Here is an 18,800-nt window from a genome sequence, read left to right on the forward strand (position 1 = left end):
TCTGATGTTACAAAAGCTAACAATACGGATATAATTTGATCAATCCCCCTCAAAAACCTGTTCGTGACGAGATGATCTTGCAGAAAACACTTCACGCACAAGCTACCATGGACGAGGTTGAAGATTTGTTCGCTGGCTTGGGATCTAGTGCGGAGGTCGCTGCAAGTAAGAAAACGATGCATCTATGTTCTTGTTCCCACAATTTGACCAGAAAGCTGACTTTAAACTTGCACACAAACTCAGGCATCAACAATGGAAACTCCTCCTTACTGAGACTCGTAGAGCAGCTCGGCCCTCAATTAACCAGTCAAGATCCATCTGTTCGAGCTGCTGGTAACCTTACATTCCCTCTCAAACTATTGCTAGAGAGCTGACATTTCCGTCACCTTTTGGCTTAACGCAGGAGTTCGATTCATGGTCCAAGTCTTGACTAATTTGACTCAAGTTTCCAAGTCTCATGGTATGACCCATCTTGATCTCATCTCAATTCGTTTTGCTGATTCGAATCATTGTGGTTTCTTAGCTAGTGTTATCTTCAATTTTTTTGTGGAGAGGCTTCACGATGTCTTCAGCTTGGAAGAGCTTGCCAACGGGATTCTGCTTCTCATGAATTTGGATGCTCTGACCAAACTTGATATGCTCAAAATACCGTCAAGGCACGATCGCATTCATGTGTTTACCAATCCCCTTGTTTAAACTCAGCCTACTCTTGCCTACAGTGTTTTCTTGAACGTTCAAGTTCAAAGCCATACTCAAAGTGTACGAAACACCTTCTTTCGGATATTCTCTGGATTGATGTACAAGATTCGCACCAGTGCGTCCTCTTTGTTTTGTCCATAGATTGCCGCAAATTGATGCTTCCATTAACTTTCTCAGATATTGCGTCCATGGGAAGTGACTTTGCTGTCGGCTATATGCGTGTCATGGATGGCGAAAAAGATCCTCGTAATCTGCTGATTGCGTTTGATGTAATGAGACAGATCTTACTGTATGTGCCCGTGAGCCAGTCTCATTATGAGGTACTTGAGGGAACTCAGGAACAGCATGTTGATCACTTTCGCTGACAAATGCTTTCTTAGGAACTTTTTGATTTGATATTTGCATACTTTCCCATCACATACCGACCTCCGCCTGGTGATCCATTAAATATCAGTGCTGAGGATTTGAAGTTGGGTTTACGGTAAACCCATTTGCGAACGTTACGAAATTCATCATTCATTTTTGAACATGTATTCATTCGGCAATTACTCAGGTCTTGCATTACTGCTACAAGTGCATTTGCCTTATTCGCAATAACCCAACTCATGGACAAGATGTCAACAACTACCGGAACTGGAAAGGTATGCTGAAGTTTTATTTTCTTGTGTGTTGTCACTGCTTCACGTCTCACATTTGAGCATTTTAAATACTTGATTATAGCGAGATACAATGCTGACGATCGCAGCTTGTATTCCTGTGTATGGACCTGACTCTATTGCGTCCCATGCTCTGGATCTGTCTACAGAACTGAAAACTGAAGTTTTTCAAGCATCGGACGATGCGCACCAACATGATGCTCTGACATGTGTCACTGCAGTAGCCAAAGGATTGTCATTGGCAACTGCTACATCATCAAGCAACCCATTAGAAATCTTCATCAATCCAATAGTAGACGATGCAAATACAAATTTAAAGGAACCCGAGTCCAAGTTTGCAAAACAATGTGGAAGTTTACTAGAAGCCGTAGCATCTGGCTCAGGTTAGTGAGCGATCGCGATTTTTGTCTATGTTTGCCACTGCATTGTTATTGAATTCAACGGACTTTCTTTTAATAGATTCGGCATGTACATATGTAGTAAATCGGATATGTTCTCAAGTCGTGGATCAATATCGGACTGAAACGGTATCAAGTCGACAAAAGCCATTGTTGGATGTTCTAGTGGGCTTTATAAGGGCGCATCGATTGGTTTACGAGTCAATTGTTACTTCAGACAGTGATGCTTCCGAAGCCATGGAAGGTGAGCATTGAATTGAGTGAATTTTTCAATACAGTTGCGCGCCCTCACCCCCCCCCCCCTAAACTTCATTTGTTGCTAGTTGACGAAATCTCAAGCCCTCTGATGCCCCTCAAGTCCGCATTCATCGAAATTTTTACAACGTGTGCTTTAGACTCTCATTCATCACTAGCTTTGAAACTTTCAGCCGTTTCTGGAATGCAGCAGTTGTTAGAGAGTCCTCTTCTGATTCGGCCCCATGAGGTACATGTACTTTTTTGAGCAATTGGTTTGAAAATACCCTCTAACTCGTCTTTCAATACAACATATGTCAGAACATTTTGGTTCTATGTCTAACTAAAGTGGTTGTGGCCCCTTCTTCTGAAGTGGAATTACAACGGTGTGCGTTGCAAGTCCTTGTGACAGCCAGTCATCGTATTCCTCAGGTTGTTATTGAGTTCTCGTTGAATGATCTGATACGTGGTCTGTCAGGTTTGTTGAGGCTTTTCCGCTACAAGGACGACGGGGTTCTCACCTTTCAATTACAACGATGAAGGGCTGCCCAACAGTGGATATGATCGAATTCTGAATGCCATCACGGAATTGGGTGAAGAGACAGATCCGTTCCAGGTAGCTTTGGATGGTGTTTTTGCTGTACTGTCTAGGAGTCTCGATGGTTCGTGCCACCATTTTGTTGCCATATCGATTAGTCGTTTGTTTTAATCAATCATCCCCAATAATAGAGATGCCTACGGAACTTCTTCCAGCGCATCTTGAATACACTCATGCATTGACTCGAGCCACCGTTACATTGATCAAAACCCGTTCCCGATTTCAGCTTAAAACTCCTTCAGCTTCGAATACCATTGCTCAGCTCGAAACGTCTCTACTGATACCGATTCTCAATCGATGTATTCTAGCCTCACTAAGAGATTCTCCAAGTTCAGCTGACGTGGTGTTGGCTGATGTGACTAGTATTGAGTTGTTTGCCAACATTGCTGGATGTATAACGCGAGCCATGGATGTTTCCCAGCAAACATCATTGTTGGACCGTATCCTGCCATGCTTCCTTGAGGGAAGATTGGATGTTTTACTTGGACATGATGTTTCGGACGCTAAATTTGCTCCATTTGAGGTAATTGAGTCGCAAAGAATAATTTGTGGATTCCGGCTTGATAACTGTTCCGTCCATTTCAATAGTCAACCTCTCCCGCGTCACAAACCAACTTGGCCATTGTCTTCTCATCCATAATTAGCAATGCCAGACCAAGTGTGAATCTCTCTGTTCCCTCGTTGCCAATCTTTTTGAATGATCTAATAAATAGAGTCGTTGCCAGCACCAATATACAGTTTGTGCTAGCTATATCGAAGGCCGTGGCGTCAATTGTCAACAAGTGGCGAGATGGTAAGGTGCTTTCTGTTGAAGGCCAGCTCAAAGATGCGTTTTCACTGAAGTACAAGAATATTCAACTCCATAACCCTTCTAGTGTCTGCCAAGAACAACTTTGCCGAGAGCATTTCAGGCAGAGTCGCAATTTTGCAGAATACCTCAATTTCATTGCCTCAACGACTTAATTTCCTCACCATGCATGTTTGGGTATGTATGAAAGCTTTAAACTAGTAGTAGTACGATGGCAAACAGTAGAACATGGCAAACAGAAGAAAAAGTAACTCTTGTCTACCAAACTTAGATTACGACTGCCCTATTGAGGCTCTCCGCATCGGCTGGCTATGTATTAGCTACGCAATTGGTATCATTACTTGAGAATGTCGATCTGGGACATGAAGTGGCCAACCATTTTGAGACTTTTGTCAAGGATGACGATGAAGGAGTACTGACCAGAGATTCCTTTGCTACTGTTCAGGTAATCCAGCTTGAAATCGTTTCCGATGGCATACTTCTCATCACTTTTGTTGCTTCTAGCTTTTGTACAAACAACGTCTGTTCAATCATTGTGTCCCACTGTTGGTGTCTGGCTTTCATCAAACCTCAAGCGGTATGTTTTCTTTGCAATCGTTTTTAATATTTGGTTCTCAACATATCTGCAAACCTACATATTCTCGTGCAGATCAATCATATAAATACCTCATTGCATTATTGCATCTCATTCAAAACACACCCAAGACAGTATATTTTGCTCAACTCCCACAAGTAAGGCAGATGCAATGTCTCTTTCGAGATTCTGAAGGAGCACTCATCCGCTTAACGTCAAAAAAATCTCACTCGAACAAAACTCTAGTTGATGCCGTTATTGCTACGTGCTTTGGCGAGTACAGACCCAGGGTTGAAGTTGACAACTTTGGGTATCATTGAGACACTCACTATTGATGCACCAAATATTCTCGTACAACACATATCGTCGCTGATACCACTCCTGTACGACTTATGTCGACCTGAGCGTGCTGGCAATCCTCCAGTGAGTTAACTTTTGTTTGAATCGTGGATCAAGACAAATCGCTGAAGTGCTTTTGCTGCTTATTTAGAAGGTACGACTGGCAGGAGTGAGATGTCTAGGATTGCTTCCAGGAGCGCTCAAATATGAAGCTCTGCATCCATTCAAGACCCAAGTTCAACAAGAGGTTGGCAAGTTTTTGGATGATGGGAAAAGGATCGTACGCAAAGAGGCCGCCAACACTAGGAATAAGTGGTTTTTAATGTTGGGAACCAAGACTGGTTGAGATTGCATGTTATAAGATTATGACGTGGTTGAATGCTAGATTTAGAATTTATAAAAAAGTGTTATGGTACAAATGAGCAGAGTATTGCTGCAGTCTTATAGCTTCTTCTTTTGTCGGCTTGCGAGCCTCCATCGAGTTCTTAGATATGAAAAGTTGAGTTTGTCTTCGGTAGCTAGCTCCTTTGGTTTTGGAGCAGTGAGAGTCCAGAGCCAGTCTGGATAGTCAGCATCCTTCATTGCCACTGGGTCAGATTTGCCAGCATATACGTTTATTCCCTTCAATACGGTGCCTTCTTTGATGGATGATTCTGGCCTTTCGGATGTTGATGCTGTTGCTGATGGCGGTGATGCTGTGTAGAATGAGTCGAATTTAGAATGGATTTTTCGTTTGTTCAAACAACAAGAACGTCATCTATCATCATGAATGGCAGTTGAGTGTGTTTGTATGAGCACGTACCTTGTGTCGAAGAATGCCTTAAAAGGCTCCTTTTCAAGCAATCCCTACATAAAGGATGCCTCGCCAGTGCAGACATGTATATATTCATGTCTAACAATACGTGATTGAGTAGGCTATTCACGTGAATGAGGTGGGTGCCAATTTCCAGCAAGAAAATTGTTTGTTTGAAAAAAACCTCCCACTCCAAGACATACAAGTAAACTCAACTTAGTTACATCACGATGACGGCAGAGACAGCTTGTTCTGTGGTGCAGCCCTCCGATATTGCAGCTCCCTTCTTGTACGTGACTAGTTGTTACTCGCAAAACTAGCAACTTATCTTATCCGTCGAAACAAGCTAACAATCACGAAAACAGAGAGGAAATCAAAAACAAACTCGCTGCTGGCTCCGAAAAGCCTTTGCTCGTGGCTTTCCTTGCTAACGATGATCCTGCTGCAAAGAGATACGCGGAATGGACTGGTATTTACATCTGGGTTTAAATCTGGTTGGAAGGCATCCACTTGACCTTCACTTTTTTTCGGGATTATCAGGGCGTACCTGCAGACAGGCTAACGTCGACTTTGAACTACGTCAAGTTCAAAGAACTCAACTTGAAGACGCCATCTTGGAAGCAAACAGGGATCCCAAAGTCAATGGAATGATGTGCTACTACCCTGTCTTTGGAGGAACTCAAGTACGACCATCTTATCATGCACAACTTCATCTTCATGTTGATCATGTCGCCTTTATTCATTCCAGGATCAATACCTGCAAAATATTGTCGACATCAACAAGGACGTCGAGGTAAACGTCAACGGCAAAACATCAAATGATATCGTAGTTTTAACCAGGAAAGATATTCAATAGGGCTTATCTCACCAATGTCGAGTCAACATGTACCACAATGTCCGTTTTCTGGACACTGAACAAAAGCAAAAGTGCATTCTACCTTGCACTCCTCTGGCTGTCATCAAAGTAAGCAATCTCAAATCCTTATCGTGAATGTCTCCTCCATCATCTCACACCCTCATCAAATCGTGTCATTAGATCATGGAGCATATCGGTGCCTACAACAAAATATTACCATATGGCAATCGACTCTATGGCAGAACAATCACAGTCATAAATCGATCTGAAGTCGTTGGTCGTCCATTAGCAGCATTACTAGCTAATGATGGTGCCAAAGTCTATTCAGCAGACGAGTTTGGAATATTGGAATTCCATCGTGGTGAAGGAATCAGGCTCACAAAACACGAGGTACGCCTATCGTTTTGTTTCAATCATGTCATACTAGTCAAAGATGTGGCTTCCCAGTACGTGAGATGTTGGACTTGTCACTCACCCTGCTCTTCGGTCTGTTTCTTAGGTGTTTGAAACAAAAGCTACCATCGAACAAGCACTGGCTGCATCAGATGTAGTCATCACGGGTGTCCCAACAGACAAGTACAGAGTGGATACTGCCAAACTAAAGGACGGTGTGATTGCCATCAACTTTTCCTCATCAAAGAACTTCAACGATGACATCGTTTCCAAGGCTTCTATATACGTATCATCAGTTGGTAAAGTCACAGTGTCGATGCTCCTTCGCAACTTGCTAAGGTTGGCTGAAAATCAAGCTATAGCTCGTGATGAGGAACATCACTTTATATCATGACTCTCAACGTTATAGAAATATAAAATCGTAGAAAAATGAAATAGAATTCTCATTGGGATGTGAAGCAGTGGGACACGTTTCAACGCGTCAACACGTCATGGTAGACCAACTACAGCCTGGCACGTTCTTTCTCAAACCTTGACATCCAGAAATCATGTCTAAAAATGCAGCGACTGCTCAAGAGTACCTGGATCGCCACAAGATTCCTCAGCTAGTCGAGCACCTAACAGCTGAAGTCCTGTATCATCGACCAGGTAAGTTGGAACTAGGGTAGATCACCAGCCTTGATTGCCAATAACATCCATTTTAGAAAATTTGAGGGCGTTCTTGATCGAGCGACTCTCTGAAATTAATCGAAATGGCAAGGCAAGTGCTGCCACCGTGTGATTCTCTCCTCCTTTTACGTCCATGTCACCATCAAACTGATCAAATAGCACAACTTCAAAACCAGAGCCAGTCGTTCTTTTCTGATCAAGACCTCCGGGCACTCTATTCTACCTTTGATCGTCTTGAACAAGGTCAGATCACTACTGCACAGTATCTGGAAGGTGCGTTGGGTCTAGTTCTGATGGTGATCTTTGCATGAACGTACTGCTTACGTATCACGTATAGCAATGAAAATCATAGGAGCAACCAACGCAAATCAGGCACCTATTCAACCAATTACTCCAGCAATATTTCTGGCCGAAGCGTGAGTGAAAAGTTTGATTATCTCGCATCACAATTAGATTTTAACAGGTTACTGTTTACTCAGGCAAAAGGCTCTGTCATCATCCACTTGAATCGTTGATACCATGTCAATAATTTTTATTATCAATGACGTTACGTTGGTAGATACAAACATACACACAAGTGTCAAATGGACTCTATATACAGCACAAGTTCCGCCTCTCTCTCACTGAACAATCACAAGTTCCGTCTCTCTCATACTGATAATCACAAGTTCCGTCTATCTCTCACTCGTTTCAACAATTCCTGGGCCAAAGTAAACATATTGGGAGGCTCACTGCTATATTCCCGAGAATCAATAGCGGGCTCCTCCACCAACCTCATTTTACGTTTCTGACCCAGCGACTTACGAGATGCAGTTTGTGTTGCTAAATTGCGACCTTCTTTAGCTGCCAATTCAATCATGTCGCGTTCACTTGCTTCCATTAATAGTTGAATGTCATCCTTTACGTATTCAATGGCATAGTGTCGTTTCTCGTTTCTGGCATACAACAGCTTGTCTGATATACCAGCCGGTTCTATATCTGAAGACATTTTCATCATCGATGCTACGACGGGCCTGCTTGTTCTAGTTGGATTTGGGATATATTCCTGTGCTTGATGCGACACGTTGGTGACAGGTATAACGGGATTTACTTTGACAGAGACGGCCGGTTTGATAGAAGATTTTAGAGCAGGTCGATCTTGTGGTGCTAATACATTCGGAGGAGATACGGACACGATAGGTGATGGCACGCTAATAATGGGAGATGGTGACCTGGACAGAATTTGATCCCAATTGACATACTGTAGCGAAGTGTTAGTGACAAGACCGTAACACGTCACCGATCGATACTGGTGTCAATAATAAGAGTGATAAACACGTTACCTCTCTAGAGTATTCAGTCTCGAAGCGGTTCAAAGCTCTATCTACGATCTTCCGGGCAGACAGATAGTTCTTGAGACCTACAGGTCGCCTCTTGCCCGTTCTCATCACCTCATACTCTCGCATTCTAGCAGGGCGATCCAATGTTTCCGGATGTTGCTGTGTAGTGATTTCAACAAGCCGTTAGTCGCAAAACGTTGCAAGCAGTGACGACTACCAGACTAAAAAACAAATAAGTTTACCTCGTCGACAGGGGCTCGTTGATTGAATGACTTTAGATACGTGGAGGGAGTTGTTGGCCTCACATTTCCTTGTCCATACGGAACCACTCCAACAGGATTTTCTCTCTCAAGCGCACTCATAGTGCGGTGCGTGTTCAGCGCCTGTGCGTTTTCTTTCTGAGCATCAGCATTATGTCGACTTCCGTATTGAGTCGGTTCCAGCACACGATCTCCAGGTGTTGGAGCAGCAGCCGAGGGCTGTGTCTGCACTGACGATGTGACTACCGGAATGGAGGTCTGGACACCAGATTCAGCTACAGGTGGGGTTGCTTGCACGGCATCGGAATGTAGGAAAGGTGGTGACGTGGAATGAAGTGGCGGTGCCGGTGCGGTAGAGAGTGGAGCAGCTAGCCGCGTGGGCGATGGCAGACGTGACGGAGAGTTGGAGCGTATTGGTACATGAGTTTTCGGTTGCTTCCAGGTGTATTCCCGCTGCAAATATTATTTGGGGAATGTTTGAATGAATATTGATCAGTCAAGAGTTGACGGTTGAGAATAGGCACGAGAGCTCGTGGAATGACGATAAAATACGTGTAGCAGATGCATACCTGATATTCAGTTTTGTACATTGTTTCTCCGATTAAACCGCTTCTCAAAGGAGGTCGACCAAAACTCAAGACGAAGAGAGGCAACTCAAGACGAATAAAGCCCAGTACAAGCTTCAGCCTAGCTAGATGGATGCTATAAAGTCCTATTTCTCTCCTCCAAGTGCGAAAGAGGTCGCCAGGACTACAAATGCACGTTTGTTGAAAGATCAAAGTTGGTCAAGCGGCACCTCGTTGCTTCAACATGAACTGACAGTTTCAATTGCTTTATTAGAGAGAAATTCGAGGTATCTTCCACCACTACTTTATGCCTTTACGCCATGACGGCGTGCAGATATCATGTGCATCAACATTTCCTACAAACACATCCGAGTCGGAAAGCTCGAGCCAGTTACCATCCTCATTCAATATTTGATCCTCGTTCAATATTCAATTCAGTAATTGGTATCTCACTCAATCTTTGAAAACAGGGGTGGGTCGAGATTTAGAGCGAGATCGTCAACAGTTGGAACGTCAAGAGTAAGTCAGCACTAACGAATTGCTGTCTGAATTGCTGCCTGAAACCGTCACGTACATGTCTTGTACCTTAGAAAGCAAATAGAAGCTGAGATTCGAAAAGCTGGAAAAGTAAGCCTAGAATTTAAAGCAAATGCTGCTGGGCAAGAACTGAGACACATTGTGAATTAGGCCAACAATGTCACTGCTGCAAAGACTCTCGCCAAACAACTGATTAGAGTGAGAAAGCAAAAGGAAAAAAGCTATTCAATGTCAGCACAAATTAGTGGTGTAGGCCATCGCACAACTGCTATTGCTTCGACGGTCGCTATTTCAGGTGCAATGGCTTCGACAGCCAAAGTTATGAAGACGGCGAATAAGCAGATGGACATGCAGAAATTACAACAGGCACGCAAAAAGCAGATCGAGTTTTCGGTACTTCAAGCCCTTCTAAACTCCGCTCCCGCTTCCTAGACAACAATGCAATTTGAGCAAGAATCAATGAAGATGGATATGAAGGTAGTTTTTACCGCATGCTGAATTAGTTAAATGTGGATCTGGCACCAGATTTAACCCAGAGAGAATTCTTAAATTGAGGCCAACAAACATTTTGTGACAACCCTATCTAGGAGGAGATGATGAACGACGCCATTGATGGCCTTGATGATGAGGAAGATGAAGACGAAAGCGACAACATCATGAACCAGGTGCGTTGCTAGGGAAAAGTACTGGTTTCTACTATACAGCAAGCTAATCACGACAATGACGACTAGGTCTTGGACGAAATTGGAATAAGTATTGGTCAGCAAATTCCAAATGCTCACCGCAGTGCGCTTCCATCAACCGCGTCCAAGGTGAATGCCGAAGACGATGAATTGATGAGGAGGATGACATCTTTGAAGAACAGCTGAAGACCGTATTAAAGCACTGTATCAGAGATTATATATTATATACATGTCCACAGGAAATTCACGTCCACTTTTGAAACTGTTTGCAAAGTCACTTTTTGGCCGACTTTCAAGCAAAAGGGGGGTAATTGCGTCGAACCCTGGATCATTGCAATGGTTGATATCCCAATAACTGTGTTCACTGGGTTCCTTGGGTGAGTTTTCACAAAGCTTTCGCAGTTTGCTCTTTTGGAAAGTCATTTTTGAAGTTTCCACGGCGTTGTGGTCGTTATAAACGAGATCTTCCTCGTTCTCTTGTGTGTTGTTGATTACGTCGGTCTCTCTTTCGTGATCGTCATCATCAGATTCCATCACATTCACCAACATCTGATGAAATGCCAAAACAAAGACAATGATATAGACTTTGATCAAAAGTTTAACAGACGCATCTCTCATAGTGCTGGAAAAACTAGCATCATATTGAACTTGATCAAGTCTCTTCCACCAGCATACAATGTTGTCATCTTGAAAAACGAGTTTGGTGATATTGCCGTAGACTCTCAAATAGCAAGTCAATCCAACGTCCAAGTCACAGAGTTCTTGAATGGCTGCTTCTGTTGTGTTCTTGTCGGTCAAATGAAGCTCGCGTTGTTGGAGATACGTGATAAGCTTCATCCCGATCGAATAATTGTCGAGACTTCTGGATCAGCCTTTCCTGGTAACTTTGTTTGTTACATTTCTTGGCCCCAGAATTCACCGAACGAAGATGCAAGCTACAATTCGGCTAACATTGTCTTTTAACAGCCCCCATTGCATGGCAGATTCGAGAATTGGAAAAGGAGGACGGATTCAAGCTCGACGCTATCGTAACCGTCGTGGATTCTGTCAACTTTAGTGGCTACGAAGATACGAGCTATACCGCTAAAATGCAAGCAAAAGTAGGACCAGCACGCTACCGCATGCCACGTCAACCTCATCATTCACGACATTTTCCACCCACATCTAGTATACCGATCTAATCATCATGAACAAGTCCGAACTCGTCACAGAACGAGAGTACGATCTCGTCATGGACTCAGTTTGTGACCTCAACACTGATACGCCAAAGGTCAAAGCTGGACCAGGTGGAACCGTTGATGCTAATCTTATATTTGGGCTGGATTCCAAACTGTTTGAACTGGAGAAGAAAGGTCAAGATTCGGTGGTTCTGAATGATGTTGTAAGTTGCTGCAAAGAATCAAGAATTGGCAAGCAGACGTGGTAACAAGTTTTGTCTCGTTCGACAGGATCATCATTACAAGGAAGTGGATCTTATACAAATCGTCATCAATAAAAAGCAAAAATCTACTCACTCTCATCATAATCACCATCACGCTTCAGCACATCACTCAGACTCTATAGACCCTCAACACTCACATAAACAAGATCACACAGAGTCAGCCGTAGAACCCCAGGAGCTAACACTACACACACAATCATCACTGTCAGATGCACTAGCAAAACTGTCTGTAGATTCCATATATCGAATCAAGGGATTTATAGAACTAGCAGACTGTGAGACTCCCATGATTCTAAACTATGCCTTTGGACGTCATCAACTTTTAGCAATGACTAATATAGCACATGATACGAATGATGCTGTCAGGTTGACTGTTATGGGTATCGGGTTGAAGATGCAGTCAAAAGTATTGTCTCACTTGTTTGGAGTGAGGGGAGGGTATGACCTTTTTGAGTTGACTGAAGCTCTGCCACGACAATAGTTGAAAGATGTAGATAAAGACATATGTTATTTATCTCAAATAGAAACTCGATAACAAGAACGACGCTCAAACTCATATGTTTAGCTAATGATGTGTTATGATTTTTAATTTGCAGCTTGAGTACATGTGGGTTATAAATTACAGCTTGGTGATTGTATTTTGCTGGCTAGCAGTTGGACTGGTATTCAATCGTTCATCTATGAACAAAAGCAACATGTTTAGCCTGATTCTCCTTGCACAGTAGGTATGTATCTGCAGCCGACCCAAACTTAATGTATGAAACAAAACGTACCTGAAGATGATGATCTAACCCATTTCTGACGCGGAGTGGCAATGGCCATATCTGATAGTTTGGCCTCATCTAGACTTGGCGAGGCAAGCGGTATTTGAACACCACCAGCACCTACTACGACCGGTGAAGGTCCACCTACTGGTCCTAGGGCTTTAGCTACAGCACCTATTACATTGGCAGCAGCACTTGGTCCAGCACCATCCTTACGTCGATCAAGAGAATATACCAGTTGCATCTGTACCGCTTGACACATTGCTCTTACAGATTGCATTTCTTCACGCAATCGATTGGATTCCGATAAGAGAGCCATATTTTGATTGAGTTCTACTGAAGCGATAGTTTGTGTCATTGCTTCCATGTCATTACGTAGTATTTCGTTCTCTGCGACGATTTGATTGAGATGTTCCAAAGTTGGTGGATCTAGTATAGGTGGTGGACCTAGTGCCTGTTGAAGATGGTCTGGTCCTACTGCAGCTTCTCTCAACTCTGATAGTTCCTGCCTTAGCAATGCTACTTGACCTTTTAGATCTCTGTTTTCGTCAGCCAGTTCTTCGTTACGTTGTTCCTGTAATACAAGGAAGCCTTTTATAGCTTCATATGGGCAGCTGAGGGTATGCTGAGTGTCTCTGTCCTGGTATCTCCCCTGCCATATACATCCATGTCTAGCATGCAGACAGGGAACTTGTCTCTCTGGACACGACGAAGAGTGAGCTTCTAGCTCGTGTCTGCCCAATTCCTTTTGACAGTACGGACATGTAGCAGCTTCAGCTGGACATTCGTTCCGATGGGATTCGAGATTAATCCAAGATAGCGACTTTTTACAGAGGGAGCATTCTACGGTTCTATAATCACAATCCTTCATATGAGCTTCCAGATCGCCGCGGAGGACGAGTTTGCCACAAGCGGGCAATTCACACTTCACACGGACACACAAACACTCATCGTTCAAGTGCATGTTTAGGTGTTGTCTCTGACCCGTCCAGGGGCATCCGGTTCGTTTGTGTATACAGTATATGACTAGTTCGTCGACCATGTTTGTGACTATTTTGACGGCGGGGAGTAGGTCGTTTGTGGTGAGTGGGATTCGATCAATTGGACAGGAAGGAGTCGAGTCTTCGGGGGTAGCAGCCAGACACTGTGTGATGCAGCTTTTACAATAGGTATGGCCACATGAAGCCGATACTATGTGGTGAAAGGAGAAGTTAATGTTGGTGGAATGGTAAATGACATATCACATGGATGATGTCAAGCTTCATGTTTGGCTAAACAAGCAAGCACAGTAGCAACGAGTGGTGTAAGCTACGTAAGCAATAGTACCTGGAGCCGTGAAAGGAGCGTAGCATATGCAGCAGACTAGGTTTGAATTGACGGTGTCAACATATTCATACTCTCCCGACATGGCCGACGGAGAAGAAGTGTCATTTGCAAGACTGGAGGCAGCTACATATAATGGTCCTTGAGCGGACAGAGTCGGTGGAGAGCTTGACTGGCTCATTGGTTAGTAGCTATGTGTAGTGTTTAAGCTACTGTCCTGAAATACTAAGTGAAGAGAGAGCGGCCCAATAGGAGAGAAACAGCAGCCGTATGAGAGTAGTAATCTCTTCATTCTGATCGTTTCGTTGATAAAGGGCTCCTTTTACACAGGAGCAGCCTCCTTGTACAGTTCGTGATTTTGCAACACAAACGCGTTTTCGTGTCAGAGTACTAGACCAATAAATGAAGATTAAAATTTCTATTCACTTACGTGCTTGAATACACGTATATATCGCTTATTTTCTGGTTTGGAAGAGTCACACCTCGCTCATCATCGAGAATATCAACAACACATTTTCGAGCATCGTAATCGTCAGGTCAATGTCGAATTATACAAAGGGGACCGAGGAAGACAATGGCTGGAAGTTCGCCCAGTGCTTTGGAGACAAGGGCGAGGTAGAAGATGTCACTGAAGGTAATTATATCCCATGGTCTTCTTTGTTTGTGGGCAAGGGATAAAAAGGTTGGATGAGAATCCAACCTAAAATCCATGAATGCCCACACTGGCTTGATTTATTCCCCCTATTCTCCCCATTCTATCCCTTGTCATCTTCTCCTTGCCTTATTCTCCTATACGCGCATCTCGTCCCAAATGATTTAAAAACAATGTCAAACTCTGCATAAATGCGACTGGCCTCTTATCCACCATCTACCCAACTACGTATCTCAACTCATACATCTCTTATTTCTCTTATTTTAGCTGATATCATATCTGCTGTCGAATTCGATGACACGGGCGACTACCTAGCTACCGGTGATAAGGGCGGTCGTGTAGTCCTCTTTGAACGAAACGAAGGGGTATGCACTCTTGTTTCATCGTACATGAGCAGTATGCTATTGCTATTCAACACTACCATCCTTGTACAATGTACAAACCTCGACTGCTGATGATGCTCCAACTCACCACACGTCAAACGAACGTACTCATCCCTCCTGTAATACTCTCCACACATAGAAAAAGGGCTGCGAGTACAAATTCTATACGGAATTCCAATCTCACGAACCTGAATTCGACTATCTAAAGAGTTTGGAAATCGAAGAGAAAATCAACAAGATTCGTTGGTGCAAAAGACAAAACTCGGCTCACTTTCTACTCTCTACCAACGGTAATCATCATCTTGTCTGAGGATGATTTGAATCGTCCATCCCGACTTTAAAGCCACGTCGCAACATAACTAACTTACTATCTCCGTCTCGCAGACAAGACGATAAAACTATGGAAGATATTCGAAAAATCAATCAAAGTAGTCTCAGAATCGAACGCATCAGAAGGAATGAGTCAACACCAAATGAATGGGAAAAAATCATTAAAATTACCCAAACTCGTCCATCACGACAGCATGATTGCCGCAATCCCTCGAAAGATTTATCAAAATGCTCATGCATACCACATCAACTCAATCTCGGTAAACTCTGATCAAGAGACCTATCTATCTGCCGACGACTTGAGAGTCAATTTGTGGAATTTAAATGTCTCGGATCAGAGCTTTAGTGAGTTGTATTCTTCTTTGAATGATGAATGTTTATAACGGGGATGATTTCTTACATGCCCATCTCTCTTTTGTAGACATTGTCGATATTAAACCTGTAAATATGGAAGAACTGACCGAAGTCATCACAGCAGCAGAATTCCATCCAATCCATTGCAACCTTTTCATGTATAGTAGTAGTAAGGGCACAATCAAATTGGCAGACATGAGGCAGTCGGCATTGTGTGATCGGCATGCAAAATGTAATGTGGATTTATAAGTACCGTGTGGAAGTGTAGTCAACTAACGTGTCATCCAACGTTCTTGTCTAGTGTTTGAAGAGGAAGAAGACCCTTCAACAAAGTCATTCTTCTCAGAAATCATTTCATCCATCTCAGATCTCAAATTCTCACGTAATGGAAGGTACATTTTATCACGAGACTATCTCACGGTAAAGATTTGGGACTTGAATATGGAAAACAAACCAGTGCAAACCATCCCCATCCATGATCATTTGAGAAGCAAGTTATGTGACTTGTACGAAAATGATTGCATCTTTGACAAGTTTGAAACTACCTTCTCCGGAGATGGAACGTACGTGCCAAGTTGCGACGACAAACAATATCCTGCCTAAATGAATAACTCAAAATCCTCTACCCAATCTCTAGGCACGTCCTTACAGGATCTTACAGCAACTACTTCCATATATATGATTGTGTCAACCAACAAGACACTATTTTACAAGCAGACAAATCCGCATTCAAAGCCAAGAGAGCTGGATCAACAAAGAACAAGGGAGTCATGCAAAATCGCAAAACTACTAGAAAGGAGGACTTTGCGAATGTGGATGCTCTAGACTTCTCCAAGAAGATTCTTCATGCTTCATGGCATCCAAGGGATGGTGTTATAGCTTTGGCAGCAACTAACAATCTATTCTTGTTCAGTACGTGATGGAGTCAATTTCGTAGAAAAGGAGACATTTATTAACACGAGTCCACCACTTCTGTAGGTAAAACTTAGCCGTAAAATTCTCGTTCAAATAGTTTGTTTTTTTACACACACCACTCTACAAATGATAAATTGGGATCTATAGACATACACATTTGCCAACGTTTGTTCGTTATGTTTCGGTCTTGAGTGTTGTCACAATTGCAAAAGCTCGTTACAAATACACGACACAGCGCAAGGAATGAAAAGGCGAAGGTTCAAGAAAACACAATAAGAGGGTATTGCAATTTACAAGAAAGAGCATTGTATTATTATACGAATCGCTTATAGTCATGCGACTCGTAAGTCTTGACCTTGAACTTGCGTTTCTTGGAAACAGGTTTACGAGGTTCAACAAGTTCTCGTTTCTGTATTCCCAAAAACAAATCTTGGAAGGTGTTTCCTTCAGGCTACGACAAGGGATTGAAATGCATTGTTAGTCATCGTTCGATGATAACAAAAAAAAAACGCAACAGACACCAAGATTGGTAGAACAGAGCAACCATTTGAACCAACCTTGAGTTGAAGTAATGTATCTGGCAATTCATCAGTCAGTACGACATCAATTGGCTCATCTTTTTGTTTATGAGGGCCTAGTCGTTTCTGTTTGTGTTTTTGTTGGATGGCTGGTTGAGGTGTTTCAGAGCCTTCGGCGGTAGACTTATTCTGTTCTAGTGTTTTCTTGATTTCTCCTAGCCTATATAGTGCAATAGGATGGAGAGGCGATGTGAGGAAATGTGCGAATTTTCGCACCAATATCGTATTCGTGTATACTATACAAGCACTTACCGATTGAGCTCCTTATTCATCCGTTTCTCCGTTCTCTTCTTTTCCAATTCATACTCTTCTTTGACCCGTTTAGCCATTTCAAGCCGTTGTTTTCTCGTCTTTCGGAATTCTGCAGTTGCTGGTCTTTTGATTATACCAGTCGCCACTACGCCGTTCACACCTTCCTGAGCAGCATCATCATCTTCATCGTCTGCATTATCTTGATCGTCAAAAAACGTTTCATCGTCCTAGGGAGAACGGGTTGGATATCTACCAACAAACCTGCTATTGAAAGTACAACAACGACGACATACCAATAAATCCAATTCAGGAGGATACCACAACTTTCTCTTCACTTGCTCGATTTTAGCAAGACGGGATTCTTCCTTGTCGACTGCTAATTGAAGCAGTTCTTGATGTGATTCATATGTTGGGTTGTAAGATGTACCAGGTGGTGGTATAGCGACTGCGGGCAGATCTACAGGTGCAGATGCTACGGTTTTGGGTTTCTACATCATTCAAATACATGTGTGGGTTGATTGACCAGCAAAAAAAAGCTTTGCTAGTCCTTTTCCAATACCTTAACGGCAACAGGCAGAGTTGCCTTCACATATTCATTGAGATGTGCGTATTCAGGCTGTTCCGCCATACCATCATCCCATGGCTCTCTCCCCCGTTTGCCCAATTGGACATCCTTTGCACTTAGATTAGCTGTTTTCGTCTGAATAGCTTTGACGCCCTTCCTTTTGATTTCTGACTTGATTTTGGCCTTTTCAACTAATTTCTGTATCAGTGCAGCCTCTCCCTTCAAGTTTCTATTGACTTTTACTCGGAATGCAGACTTTTCTTGTTTTGGTCGAGTGCTGAAACTTGGGATCTTGCTACGTTGAGCCAGTATTTGATCCAGGCGTAGAACACCACGACGATCGGCTATCTTGTCTGAGTGAGATGATAATATGTGAGTTGTTGGTCTTGAAAATGTGAGAATGTTGGCTCACATTTCGGATCTGGTTTCTTGTCAATGACGAACAGAGACTCATCAGGCTGTTGATGTAATGGTTTTCTAAATACATGTAAAGAGAATTTAGTAAAACGAACTACATTCTTGCTTATTGTCCACTTTTTTTTTGTGAAAATGTGTTTTGAAGAAAAGAGGCTAGCTCACCCATGTTGACGCCTTTCGACTTCGATTTCCGCCAAAGAAGTTTCGATCTTTGAGAGGTCGACATTCTTCCTCCATGCTGTCTTAGTCTTCCTGGACGGTTGTTTGCCCATCTTGATCGCTATGTTTTGTGGGAGTCGAGTGCTGAAGGTGGGTGAAGCTGAACGCGTTCGCGACTTGCTCTTCAAGAGGATGCTAGTTTCTAGGTGCACAGATTTATATTGAAACAATTATTGTCGCGTCACCATCATGTTCCTGCTGCTTCAATTACAAAACGAGGACTTA

At 43.0% G+C, this 18,800-nt stretch overlaps 9 protein-coding genes across 9 annotated transcripts; 6 read left to right on the plus strand and 3 right to left on the minus strand.

Annotated features, from left to right (window-relative positions):
• Positions 1-107: 107 nt before the first annotated feature.
• On the plus strand, positions 108-4,652 carry SmJEL517_g02943 (uncharacterized protein; the record flags this gene model as incomplete). Its single annotated transcript, XM_031168871.1, has 19 exons — positions 108-165; positions 244-333; positions 404-460; positions 877-1,019; positions 1,080-1,180; positions 1,253-1,340; positions 1,420-1,738; positions 1,815-1,997; positions 2,077-2,237; positions 2,309-2,465; positions 2,530-2,649; positions 2,717-3,108; positions 3,174-3,378; positions 3,461-3,570; positions 3,665-3,838; positions 3,898-3,970; positions 4,043-4,125; positions 4,214-4,390; positions 4,458-4,652. 19 exons carry the CDS (start codon positions 108-110, stop codon positions 4,650-4,652), a joined length of 2,886 nt encoding a protein of 961 aa, XP_031025102.1.
• Positions 4,653-4,747: 95 nt separating this feature from the next.
• On the minus strand, positions 4,748-5,184 carry SmJEL517_g02944 (uncharacterized protein; the record flags this gene model as incomplete). The annotated part of the gene is made up of 2 exons (XM_031168872.1): positions 4,748-5,001; positions 5,109-5,184. The coding sequence occupies 2 exons, from the start codon at positions 5,182-5,184 to the stop codon at positions 4,748-4,750; spliced, it is 330 nt and encodes a 109-aa protein (XP_031025095.1).
• Positions 5,185-5,329: 145 nt separating this feature from the next.
• SmJEL517_g02945 (uncharacterized protein) lies at positions 5,330-6,742 on the plus strand (the record flags this gene model as incomplete). Its single annotated transcript, XM_031168873.1, has 7 exons — positions 5,330-5,388; positions 5,465-5,568; positions 5,640-5,782; positions 5,848-5,892; positions 5,956-6,063; positions 6,136-6,345; positions 6,455-6,742. 7 exons carry the CDS (start codon positions 5,330-5,332, stop codon positions 6,740-6,742), a joined length of 957 nt encoding a protein of 318 aa, XP_031025096.1.
• Positions 6,743-6,896: 154 nt separating this feature from the next.
• SmJEL517_g02946 (uncharacterized protein) lies at positions 6,897-7,524 on the plus strand (the record flags this gene model as incomplete). Its single annotated transcript, XM_031168874.1, has 4 exons — positions 6,897-6,996; positions 7,177-7,290; positions 7,355-7,433; positions 7,497-7,524. The coding sequence occupies 4 exons, from the start codon at positions 6,897-6,899 to the stop codon at positions 7,522-7,524; spliced, it is 321 nt and encodes a 106-aa protein (XP_031025097.1).
• A 1,828-nt stretch (positions 7,525-9,352) lies between these two features.
• Positions 9,353-10,568, plus strand: SmJEL517_g02947 (uncharacterized protein; the record flags this gene model as incomplete). Its single annotated transcript, XM_031168875.1, has 8 exons — positions 9,353-9,358; positions 9,437-9,503; positions 9,633-9,681; positions 9,753-9,789; positions 9,850-10,092; positions 10,132-10,176; positions 10,287-10,364; positions 10,431-10,568. 8 exons carry the CDS (start codon positions 9,353-9,355, stop codon positions 10,566-10,568), a joined length of 663 nt encoding a protein of 220 aa, XP_031025098.1.
• A 366-nt stretch (positions 10,569-10,934) lies between these two features.
• Positions 10,935-12,304, plus strand: SmJEL517_g02948 (uncharacterized protein; the record flags this gene model as incomplete). Its single annotated transcript, XM_031168876.1, has 4 exons — positions 10,935-11,262; positions 11,349-11,482; positions 11,551-11,763; positions 11,831-12,304. The coding sequence occupies 4 exons, from the start codon at positions 10,935-10,937 to the stop codon at positions 12,302-12,304; spliced, it is 1,149 nt and encodes a 382-aa protein (XP_031025103.1).
• A 138-nt stretch (positions 12,305-12,442) lies between these two features.
• Positions 12,443-14,091, minus strand: SmJEL517_g02949 (uncharacterized protein; the record flags this gene model as incomplete). The annotated part of the gene is made up of 3 exons (XM_031168877.1): positions 12,443-12,501; positions 12,597-13,778; positions 13,914-14,091. 3 exons carry the CDS (start codon positions 14,089-14,091, stop codon positions 12,443-12,445), a joined length of 1,419 nt encoding a protein of 472 aa, XP_031025104.1.
• A 359-nt stretch (positions 14,092-14,450) lies between these two features.
• Positions 14,451-16,618, plus strand: SmJEL517_g02950 (uncharacterized protein; the record flags this gene model as incomplete). Its single annotated transcript, XM_031168878.1, has 8 exons — positions 14,451-14,544; positions 14,830-14,927; positions 15,085-15,235; positions 15,330-15,620; positions 15,697-15,861; positions 15,931-16,192; positions 16,267-16,541; positions 16,608-16,618. The coding sequence occupies 8 exons, from the start codon at positions 14,451-14,453 to the stop codon at positions 16,616-16,618; spliced, it is 1,347 nt and encodes a 448-aa protein (XP_031025157.1).
• Positions 16,619-16,857: 239 nt separating this feature from the next.
• SmJEL517_g02951 (uncharacterized protein) lies at positions 16,858-18,628 on the minus strand (the record flags this gene model as incomplete). Its single annotated transcript, XM_031168879.1, has 7 exons — positions 16,858-16,995; positions 17,102-17,282; positions 17,375-17,601; positions 17,668-17,862; positions 17,934-18,292; positions 18,352-18,416; positions 18,519-18,628. 7 exons carry the CDS (start codon positions 18,626-18,628, stop codon positions 16,858-16,860), a joined length of 1,275 nt encoding a protein of 424 aa, XP_031025156.1.
• Positions 18,629-18,800: the final 172 nt, after the last annotated feature.

Source organism: Synchytrium microbalum (genome assembly GCF_006535985.1).
Source record: "Synchytrium microbalum strain JEL517 chromosome Unknown SmJEL517_scf0014, whole genome shotgun sequence".
Taxonomy (NCBI): Eukaryota; Fungi; Chytridiomycota; class Chytridiomycetes; order Synchytriales; family Synchytriaceae; genus Synchytrium; species Synchytrium microbalum.